The 12101-nt window shown below is 35.6% G+C and overlaps 1 protein-coding gene across 3 annotated transcripts; it reads right to left on the reverse strand.

The window, feature by feature from the left end:
- Positions 1-4715: 4715 nt before the first annotated feature.
- On the reverse strand, positions 4716-11896 carry LOC135114374 (E3 SUMO-protein ligase NSE2-like). 3 transcript variants are annotated; one of them, XR_010275495.1, is made up of 7 exons: positions 11670-11896; positions 8718-8878; positions 8051-8159; positions 7698-7866; positions 7322-7424; positions 6442-6549; positions 4716-5052 (listed from the first exon to the last, which is right to left on the reverse strand). XR_010275495.1 is itself a non-coding variant. In XM_064030281.1 (6 exons), exons 1-6 carry the CDS (start codon positions 11755-11757, stop codon positions 6547-6549), a joined length of 633 nt encoding a protein of 210 aa, XP_063886351.1. In that variant the 5' UTR covers positions 11758-11896; the 3' UTR covers positions 4716-6546. The 3 variants fall into 3 exon arrangements, 1 of the variants encoding a protein (XP_063886351.1); XR_010275494.1 differs by having other exon boundaries at positions 4716-6093; XM_064030281.1 differs by having other exon boundaries at positions 4716-6549.
- Positions 11897-12101: the final 205 nt, after the last annotated feature.

Consider the following 12101-nt stretch of genomic DNA (forward strand, 5'->3'; position numbering starts at 1 on the left):
TTGTTATAAGAATCTTTAAGAAAAGTTCCACTACTGATTGAGTGAAACACTAATTGTTGTGTATCTTACAACAAAAGAGGCTGAAGCCCACCAGCCTCCCCTGGACATGCGATATACGTTTATGGAAATACAAAATTTACGGAGAATGATTCCACTAACAATGTTATTTAATAAAAACCTCGTATGTACAAACAGTGACAATCCTAAAAGTATAAATTATTATAAATTAAACATAGTATGTTAAGAGCAAAACTGTCAACAGAACCAAAATCCATAAAGTACTAGAAGACACCAACAAGAAAGATCACAACGCTTCTAGTAGCTCTGAACAAGCTTGAGGGGTTACGCACCATTACAAAGGCTGTCCCACCCAATGGTTCATCACTGCAGCAACAACACACGCCATAAAGAGGATCGATTGGATCCGAACACAGTTTGAATGCCACGGCAATCACAAATAACAAGATTCCCCTGAATGATTATGCAAAAAAAAAAAACTGCAAATAATCAAATAATTCACAGAAGACAAAGGAGGTAGACTAAAGTAGATGGACATTGGAATGGATTGAGTGGAAAAATAAGAGGTGATCCATACAGCTCCCCCCATCCCTTCCATCAATATGCACCTCCATCATTTCGCCATGCAGGTGTGGCATTGCATGCCTGAATGTGATGGCTGGTGGTGTGTGCTGGGTGAAGGATATGTTTAGAAAATACCTATTATGAATGTGAGATTGGACACAAGCTCAGATGAAGAGTTCCCAGAATGAACAGAAAAGCTTGATAAAGTACATTTTTTTTTTCAATAGAATGTTGATGCCTTGCCTACTTCAATGTTTCTTAATCTCTTCCAACATCTGCACTCCCTTTAAGTTTCGGTACCTTATCTAGAACACTTTTAGCAGGCTCTAGTGGAAATGAGTAGAGCTTTTAAGGATGTTTCCATAATTCTCTTGACAAGGATTCTGCACCGTCAATGGAAAAAGAATCCTTCCAAATCCACCTAATCATCTCTGTGTTCTGTAACAGCTGTAGCCAAGCAGAGCGTTCCACAGTCAACACATTTTTTTCGTAGTACCACAGATGCTGTCTCTAATCTAGATGCTGCTTAACGTGCTTACTTCCAGGCATACAAGAGAGGGCCAGATGAATGGTTGTGTACTATATAGATGAGGGAGGAGCGTGGTGGGACCACGGTAAAGTAACTTAACTACAATATGTATGATCTGATTCTTTTTAATTTTAAAGCGTACTCTTACATATACTTATTTTCATTGTTTAAAGAATTCACATAATATCCTAAAAATATCTCGGTGCATCCCTCCACTGACGGACAGAAAATTAACATAATAATGATTTTAATCGCCCCTAGTAAAAGAAGCTCCGGTAAAGAAGCAGCATAGTAAGGATATTTATGGACGTGATTAGTAGGTATTGATTGATAAAAATGTAGGAAGAAGGGATGGGATGTAGAAAGAAATATTATGGACATGAATGGAAAATTTAGGAAGAAGGGATAGTTAATGTTGAAAAATATTTCGGACGTAAAAAGAAAAAAAAAAAAAGCTGGAGTCGCTGTGTGGCCCAGTATTTGTTCAGTGGCCCATGGAGTCACCCTGGCTCACAAGCGTCGCCGATTGCCTGGGTGCCCTCTGCTACTGGACTCGTTATGCGGCGGCTGTGATTGGTTGTTTCTTTTCATGCTTGGCAGGGCCTGAAGGTCGTCGTTCAGTTCAGGGCTGAATTCTTTGATGTACAAAGCTTCTATAGTATTGCAAGGCGCCTTGCATCACTGCACATGTCCACAATTTTGGTGTTCTTTTCTATGCATTGTCTTGTGATCTTGATGCCGTGTTGCTGCTGTAAGTGTTTGTTTTGGGGCTGTGGATGTTGGGTGGCAGGTGGGGCGTCAAGACAGCTTCGTTGTCGTCATGCTGATGTGGGATGAAGGGAGGGCGTCACAGTCTCCTCGGTTGCAAGTGAACCTATATACGACACACGGGACTTCTGGGTTGTCTCTCTTTCCATGCGGGGACTGTTTCCAAGCAGGAGGTGGCTGGCCTTCTTATTCTTGTAGTATATTTGGAGATTATTTTTTCTTTCTGGGTTCTTCTCTTAGTAAGAAACATATCCCAATTATCATATAAAAATTTCTGAATTGAAAATGTTTCACTTTTTTTTTAACAAGTCTGCCTGTACAAAAAAAAAATAATAATAATAAATTGATTAGTTAATTAAATAATTATAATTAATTAATTATATATATATATATATATATATATATATATATATATATATATATATATATATATATATATATATATATATATATATATATATATTCTTGTCTTACTTTCCATGATTTATTAATGTGTAACGGAAAAATCTTTAAATGCAAACTTTAATTAATTAATCAATTTATTATTATTATTTTTTTTTTTTGTACAGGCAGACCTTTGTTAAAAAAAAGTGAAACATTTTCAATTCAGAAATCATTAGCGTAGGAGTGGATAGGACAAGAAGTTTGGTTTAGAAGGTCATTGATGAGTAATAAGAAGAGAGTGGGTGACAGGACAGAACCCTGAGGAACACCACTGTTAATAGATTTAGGAGAAGAACAGTGACCGTCTTCCACAGCAGCAATAGAATGATCAGAAAGGAAACTTGAGATGAAGTTACAGAGAGAAGGATAGAAGCCGTAGGAGGGTAGTTTGGAAATCAAAGCTTTGTGCCAGACTCTTATCAAAAGCTTTTGATATATCTAAGGCAACAGCAAAAGTTTCACCAAAATCTCTAAAAGAGGATGACCAAGACTCAGTAAGGAAAGCCAGAAGATCACCAGTAGAGCGGCCTTAACGGAACCCATACTGGCGATCAGATAGAAGGTTGTGAAGTGATAGATATTTAAGAATCTTCCTGTTGAGGATAGATTCAAAAACTTTAGATAGGCAGGAAATCAAAGCAGTAGGACGGTAGTTTGAGGGATTAGAACAGTCACCCTTTTTAGGAACAGGCTGAATGTAGGCAAACTTCCAGCAAGAAGGAAAGGTAGATGTTGACAGACCGAGATGAAAGAGTTTGACTAGGCATGATGCAAGCACGGAGGAGCAGTTTCGGAGAACAATAAGAGGGACCCCATCAGGTCCATAAGCCTTCCGAGTGCCTAGGCCAGCGAGGGCATGGAAAATATCATTGCGAAGAATTTTAATATGTAGCATGAAGTAGTCAGAATCGTCCAAGGGTGTTGCCAGATGCACATCCAACCATTTTCTTGAAAATATAATTCTTGTTTATTTATAGGTGTTTGTAATGTAAAGAAGTACTTACTGCACACACTACGGGGTTGTGGAAAGTGTATGTAAAGAGAAGAATAAAAGCTTTAAAAAATATATAAAAATAAAATTCCGCATTCGTAGTCTGATATCGTGAGCTCTTAGAATGGAAAAAAAATCCAAGAATCAAAATCGTATGGTAGCCACACTTACAGTCATAGTATGAGAATATATATATATATATATATATATATATATATATATATATATATATATATATATATATATATATATATATATATATATATATATATATATATATATATATATATGAAATGATTTATTTTTTTTCTCATTTCACTGGGTAAATAAAAAAAAAATTAAAATAATGCAACCTGACAAGACCCCTATCTCTGACAAAGCATAACACTGTATGGAATAAAAAGCAAAATATGGTTATGCACCACTCCTAAGAAGTCAAAGGAATATTTTACATATGTGAAATGGTTCTTCTTTATAAGGAACATATCCCAATTACCAGAGGAAATTTTTTTAATTTAATATTTTTTTTCTTCTTAAACCTGTATAAAAAAAAAAAAAAAAAAAATATATATATATATATATATATATATATATATATATATATATATATATATATATATATATATATATATATATATATATATATATATATATATATATAAATTTTTTTCCTCTAAGATAAGAGATGCATAAATCATGAAAAGTAAGAGGAGGATATTATTATAAAAAGTATATATCCATCAAAAAAGAGCATTTTATTTATTTATTTATTTATTTATTTTATCTTATTTTTAATAAATGTGGAATATGGTTATGCACCACTCTTAAGAAGTCAAAGGAATATTTTATACTTGTACAATGGTTCTTCTTTAAGGAACATACCCCAGTTACCAGAGGAAAACTTCTAAATTGAAAAGTTTTCACCTTGACAAATTTATGTACCTGTACAAAAAATTTAAGAAAATTATGCAATTGAAAATTTTCTTCCAAGATTACAGATGCATAAACTGGTTTTATTATTTATTTATTTATTTATTTTATTTTTTAAAATGTGAAATACATCACTTCTAGGTCAAAGGAATATTTTACATATGTAAAAAGGTTCTTCTTTAAGTACGAAACATCCCAATCACAACAAAATTTTTAAATTGAAAATTTTTCATTTTTCTAACAAGTCTGCACTTGTACAAAAAAAAAAAAAAAAAAAAAAAAAAACTGAAAAAAGTGTTTGCAATTGAAAATTGTCTTAATTACCATATGAAAATTTTTAAATTGAAATTTTTACTTTTTTTTAATTATTTGGAGTTGGAATATTGTCAATGCTGCTTTCCTAAGAACTCTAAATAATATTTTACATAATTATGTTCATTGGTTCTTTTTTAGGTAAAGAACATATCCCAATTACCAGATAAAAAATTTTTATTGAACTTTTTTTTTCACTTAACAAAAAATAGAAAAATTTTGCAATTAAAGATTTTCCTCTAAGGTTACAGATAATTAAATCATGAATAGCAGAAAAGAATATTGATGTAAGAGGTATACATCATTCAGAAATGTGTGCTTTGTGTATTTGTATTTTTTTTAAGAGAAACATGATTATTGTTTATACTGCTCTCCTAAGAACTGTAAATAATATTTTACATATGTACATTGGTTCTTCTTTAAGGTAATGACATATCCCAGTTATCAGTTAAAAATTTTAAAATTGAAATTTTTCATGTTTTGAACAGTTCTGTACCTGTAAAAAAAAAAAAATTGCAATTAAAAATTTTACTCTAGGGTTACAGACAATTCAATCAATTAATAGGAGAAAAAGAATACTGATATACAGGGTATCTACCAACTAAAAAGTGTATTTTTTACATGTCTTTTTTTACTTTTTTAAGTGAAATACATATGATTATTGTTTATGCCACTCTCCTAAGAATTTAAAGATTTTACATAATACACTGTTAAGAACATATCCCAATTATCAGATAAATATTTCTAAATTTAATTTTTTCACTTTTGAACAAAGGACATGTACATGATTTTTTTTTCCAACATCACACATTTTGCCAAGTGTGACCAAGTTAATGCCACTTAATCTACCATACTCATAACATAAAGTATAACTCCATCACAATAATGTTACTGTAGTATCTATTCCTATATTGTTGATATACACAAAGTACTGTAGTTACATGTTAACCCCAGCACTAACATTATTTTTCTTTGGTCAGGTCAGCACCCTATTGTTAGGTATGTTAGGTCACAATACACAAGGCATCTGTTCATCACATTATGCACAGTGTGGTCATGCTTAACTTGTTATTGTTGCCATTACAAAAAACAGACCAACAACCCATAAGAGCAACTTTAATACATCATCAAATTTCCTTTCACCTGCCTACACACAGTGGTAGGCTCACCTGTTCTGCTCATTTCCTGTCTTGCATCTCCAGTTTTCTTCTTTACAATGGAACAGTCATAAAATTTATTTTCACTTCCTCAGTCCTCCAGGCTTTGGTGACACTATGGAGGGCTTCAGTCGGCTTGGTTTCTTGGTTTCCTTGGTGCCTCTAATGTCATCCAGCTTCCCCATTACTACACTCCTCCTCTCAAGTACTTCTCACATTATGACAACCATTTCTTCCTCACTATAACTATAATTCATCTCTTGGGCTCCACTGACACTGCTGTCTCTTGTATCATGTGATTGTGATGCAGCATTTATTTTTACTAGCTGGTGATTGGCTAATGTCCTTAGAGCTTGTATGTAAAAAGCTCCTGGTATTGGCTGAAGGGAAAATGTCAACAATGCACCAATGCCATCTACTGGCAGAAGTGTGAAACAGTTAAAAAGAAAATATTATACATATATGAAAAAAAAAAAAAAAATGCAATGCTAAGGAACACAACTCTGAAAAGCTCAACAACTTCTACTGGAGGCTGTTAAATATATGAAAAATAGGAAATTCTTTGGAACACATGCCTGAAAACCCAATAACTTCCACTACAGCCTGCTAAATGTAAAAGATGTAATGAAATGCTTAGGAGTATAACCCTGAAAACCCCCCAATGACTTCCACTAGAGCCTGTTAAATGTAAGAGATGTAGTGACAAGTTTTGGAATGCATCCCTTTACCTTGCTATGCTTAGGGGTGCTAACACTACAGCAGGCGCAGGAATGGCGAGTCTACGTGGTGCACAGGTCAGGCAGGGTGAGATGAGGTTCTGTTTGTGCATTCCGTCACTGGAGGGAAGAAAATATTTACTCATGATGATGTACTTGCATCATGATTCAGTTATAAGATTTCATTACTTCATTACTTTTGAGGTGTAAGTGAGAGATGTAAGGGGATGGCTTTTGTGAAATAAGAAGGCTGAGTAGTGGAGTTTGACACACACACACACGCACGCACGCATGCACGCACGCACGCACGCACGCACGCACGCACGCACGCGCACACACACACACACACACACACACACACACACACACACACACACACACACACACACACACACACACACACACACACTATGATAAACTGTTACTTAAGAAACAAAGAAAATCATGATATGCAAGAGGACATAAACAAAAGAGAAAAGATGACAAAATAATGCAGTTAAAAACAGCTTCTCCCTTGTTCATATGAGAGAGAGAGAGAGAGAGAGAGAGAGAGAGAGAGAGAGAGAGAGAGAGAGAGAGAGAGAGAGAGAGAGAGAGAGAGAGAGAGAGAGAGAGAGAGAGAGAGAGAGAGAGAGAGAGAGCTAGCTAGCTAGCTAGCTAGCTGGCTATCTGAAATACACTATACAGGAAGGTAGTATCAGCAAAGAGTGAGCATCATTGGAAGGACAGAGGGAACAAATTCAGATATAGGGCCAGAACCAAACAAGTATAGCTCAGGCACTGTAAAATACAATTAGGTAAATACACAAACAACTCCCCTACACACACACACACACACACACACACACACACACACACACACACACACACACACACACACACACACACACACCTGTCTTTTCTGTTGGAGGGTTAGCTGTCTCTTCACATCAGGTGCTTCCTTCAGGTCAGACAGCTTCATGGGATTACGGTTACCACACCCAATGGCAGGACATCTGTTGATAAGAAAACACAAGGCCCTCTACAAACACTTCTCATCTTTTGGTTCCTTATCAATTAACTCATTTTGTCGATATCTTACATTATTGCATGATTATTTTTTGGGCAGCTGTACCAGTAGTGTTCATAACTCACTTGAATCCATGTTTAGCCTTTTGTTTTTCTCTTACACTAATATATATATATATATATATATATATATATATATATATATATATATATATATATATATACTTTGGGCAGCTGTACTGGTAGCTTTAGTGACTCACTTGAATGTGTGTTTAGACCTTGAAATCATGCTGGTGATGGAGCTTCTGTCATATATATGATTACAAATCTTATTTCTCACTGGATCTGTCATCCTCTTCTTGCTGATGGGGTCAATGAAGGTGCTGATGAACTCTGTGGGAACCAAGTCCCCATCTGAGTTTGTTGCCACTGGAAGGAATACAGTGTTATTTAGTGAGGAACATTATCATATCAAAGAAGACTTAAATAATCTTATTCTGTAAGGAACAATATCAAATCTAGCAAGACCAGAACACACTTAATCTGTGAGGAACAGTACTTGATCATGACCTTTTATAGTCTTAATCAATGAGAACCTCTATCCTGCTCCTACCATTATTTTGCTTGAGTAGATCCTTGAAGGACTTGAGACTTGCAGCTTGTGCTATTGCTTCCTCAAGGGGAGAGTCTATCTCCAGTTCTCCAATGCTTTCTTCAAGTAACTGAAATAATTTTTTTTATGTTAGGAACTTGGAAACACACCCAAGAATTAAAAAAAAAAAGAAAATAAGCTAATACACATCATGCTGTTCCCTCACATGCAAAAACTGAAAATACATACATGCGCACATACATGTACCAAGGCTGCCTCGCCAAAAAGAGGGGTAGCCAAGACAAGATACACAATTTCCACATTCACACTACTCTCTTAACCTCTATACTAAAACTGTAGCTCTTTGTATTACATCTACTAGGTTCTGATTCACAGATTCTGCACTGAAAATTCCAGATAACATTGAAATAACATTAGCATTTTCATTTGAGGTTTAGGTTTGGTTAGGTTAGGTTCAGATTTGTTAAGTTCATAGATTTCACTGCTGATGCCTTCATTGTGCAATTCATGACTTGAGAAAGTATCATATTTTGCCAAGAAATAAACACTCTGAGCCTGGAAACTAGCAGACTAAGGTTATTTCCATAACCCACAAAACTCCTCAGGCAAACTAAGCCCAGATTTATTCACTGCAAGAGAAGATTGAGAAATGGACAGTCATCCTCACATCGTCATAGAGATCTGCATCAGGCTCCTTGGTCTCCTCGTCCTTGGCTCGGGTGACAGTCTCCTTCACGGCCTGGCGTGTGATGGCCACCTTGTGCTGGACAGTGACACAGCTCACCAGTACCTCCTCCAATTGCTTCAGGTACTTTGCCTTCAGGTTTGCTGCATTATAAAAGAGATATGAACAATGAATCATATCAGGGTACCTGGTACCTGTTGCCCACAGCAGGGAGTCTGGGAGCCAAGCCTGGTTAGTACCATGTGGGCATTGTGCAAGGATAGGGAACTTCTACTCTTACTTCAGTAAAGCTACAAGGACTCCAGCTTGTTTCCTTTCCTCCTGAGACCTCCTACAAGCAATTAAAGTGAAAGGGCCATAAACATCATTCTTGGTGGATATGCTCATCACTTACAATGCAAAGCATTTAATACATACAAGTTTCATTATCTTTGAAATAAGATCAAAGAAAGCCAAATTTTGTCCAATTTTGCATTCCCCATCTGAACTCTGCTTTCCTACCAGGGCTCTCTGCTGTCCATAGGAAAGAAAAATAAGAGTATGTCTATTGTTATAAGCTATAAATTTACTGACTTTCTTGGCAGAAAGCAGTTAGGGGCATTTCAAAGCTTAACCTAACAGCAGACACAAATCTCCCTTACCCACAACTCACACAGAGCCCACAACATGCTGGCTGCTGCTTGCTGAGATAACAGTGTAGTCTGTAGTCTTTGTGTCTACACATTTAAGAATAAATATGACAGCTTTGAGCAAGATGCACTGAGAAGAGGCAGTCCTAGGAGTAATAAGTTCCCAGCCTTTTTACTACCACTAAGGTAAACAATCACCAAGGCCGATGGATAATACTGAAATAACATGAAACAGGAGACAGATAGGCTAAAAAAATTTCAAGACACCAGGACCAGATGAAATATATCCCAGAGTACTTAAGGAATGCAAAGAGTTTATTAGTGAGCCATTAGTTTCTGTCTTTAGGAAATCACTTGAGTCAGGTGAGGTACCAGTAATGTGGAGGCAGGCTAATGTAGTACCCATCTATAAGAAAGGAGATAAAACTTTAACATCTAATTATAGACCTATCAGCTTAACTTCTGTTTTAAGTAAAATAATGGAGTCAATAATAGCGAAGAACATTAGGGAGCATTTGGACAAACATAACTTGATAAATCAGTCACAGCATGGCTTCACGAAGGGGAAGTCTTGCCTAACAAACTTGTTAAGTTTTTACAGTAAAGTGTATGAAGCAGCAGATAGTGGTGATAGTTATGACATCCTATATTTGGACTTTAGTAAAGCATTTGACAAGGTACCCCATCAGAGATTCTGAGAAAGGTTAGGGCACACAGAATAGATGGGAAGGTGTTAGGCTGGATAATGTCATGGCTAAGCGACAGGCAACAGAGAGTTGTTATAAACGGCTCTAAATCTGAGTGGGGTCATGTAATTAGTGGAGTGCCAAAGGGATCAGTATTAGGGCGATTGTCATTTTTTTATCATATCAATGACTTGGATAGTGGAATTAGTAGTGATGTTAGTAAATCTGCGGACAACACAAAAGATCGGTAGATTAATTAGGTCAGAATTGGATGCCATTGCCTTACAGGCAGATTTAGATAGGATGAGCAAATGGCTGGATAGATGGCAAGTGCAGTTTAATATCAACAAATGCAAAGTATTTAGTGTAGGTAGAGGAAACCCACACAGTAGGTACATAATAAACAACGAAACTCTGGTAGGTTCAGGGTACGAAAAAAATTTAGGAGTTATAGTTAGCTCTGAACTCCGTCTAAGAAAGCAATGCATAGAGGTCAGAAACAGGTCAAATAGGGTACTAGGATTAATTTTTAGGAGTATTAAAAGTAGAAGGCCTGAAGTATTATTAAAGTTATATTTGGTGCTGGTCAGACCTCATTTAAATGGTCTTTAAATGGTATAAGGGTTATAACAAGGGGGATGTAAGCAAAATTCTTAGAATCAGTAACCAGGACAGAACAAGAAATAATGGGTTTAAGCTTTAAAAATTTAGGTTTAAAAAGAGAAAGGAAGAAATTGGTTCTCAAATAGTGTTCAAATAGTGTTTGATGAATGGAATGGAAGTTGTTAGTGCTAACATTAAAGAGCTTTAAGAGAAAATTAGACAGATTTATGGATGGGGATGATAGGTGGAAATAGGTAGGTATATTTCATACAGGGACTGCCACGTGTAAGCCTGATGACTTCTTGCAGCTTCCCTTATGTTCTTATGTACATTAACGTTTTCATCAGATGGCTAGCTTAGGTTCAGATTCATTCTTTTAATTTATTTCACTGCTGATTCTTTCATTCTGTTGATCATGACCTGAAACATATTTTGCTGAGAAATAAAATCAGAATCTGGAAATAAGTAGGCTAAGGCAATTTCCAACACTCGTGAGGAACTGGAGTCCCAGGGTGGTTGGACATGCGGTTTCTTGGTATGAGTTGCCAGTTGTGCATTAAATAATTTAAATTAATAAATAGGTAAATAGTAGATAAAATTATATATATATATATATATATATATATATATATATATATATATATATATATATATATATATATATATATATATATATATATATATATATATATATATATATATATATATATATATATATATATATATATATATATATATAATTCCATTTATTTATTTATTTATTTATCACCTGATAGCCTCTCACCCACAACATAACACTGCAACAGAAATGCATTACTGGTAATTCCGCTGGCAGGCCGTGGCCCAGCCAGCGGAACCCTAATTTTCCTTGAGTGCCCTATTGGCATATTCCTTATTGCATGATAATAAAATGACATGAGGTTTTTCATCCGCGGGTTAGGTTTGCCGAAAAATAAACAGTGAGCGTCTGGAAATTAGAAGGCTATTGTTATTTCCACTCTACCCAACCAACTTACCATCCTCGACGCTCTCCAACACATGGGCGGCGCTGTCGTTCACCTTTTCAGACACGATATCCAGGATGTTGAAGAAGGTGACCTCCATGGCGCCTCCCTCACTAACATGCCATCTTGCAAATTACGAACCGCCCACTCCTCGAAGATGCCAAATGATAACACTGGAGGCTGGAAAGATCTTGGTCTTGTTCTTGAGAGAGAGAGAGAGAGAGAGAGAGACCCAACTTGTGAATCACCTGTTTCCCTCCGTAACAGGTCACTCGTCTGTTATATATTTGTATAGATTTATTTTTTGAGAAACTGATATTGATAGGTTTAGAAAACTATTTTGTAGTTGCGTAATACTACACTTATGATTCACTAACTTTTCTTTTTTCTTTTTTTCTTTTTTTTTTTTTTTTTTTGTCTTTTGGATAGATCTCACACTCAAAT

This window comes from Scylla paramamosain, chromosome 2 (assembly GCF_035594125.1).
Source record: "Scylla paramamosain isolate STU-SP2022 chromosome 2, ASM3559412v1, whole genome shotgun sequence".
Classification (NCBI taxonomy): Eukaryota; Metazoa; Arthropoda; class Malacostraca; order Decapoda; family Portunidae; genus Scylla; species Scylla paramamosain.

Coding starts and splice junctions, on each gene's coding strand:
- LOC135114374 (XM_064030281.1), bottom strand. CDS start 11,757: ATGGAGGTCACCTTCTTCAACATCCTGGATATCGTGTCTGAAAAGGTG. Junction 7,867..8,050: donor TCTACTCAAGCAAAATAATG/GTAGGAGCAGGA, acceptor TATTCCTTCCAG/TGGCAACAAACTCAGATGGG. Junction 7,425..7,697: donor AGGTCTAAACACACATTCAA/GTGAGTCACTAA, acceptor TCTTATCAACAG/ATGTCCTGCCATTGGGTGTG.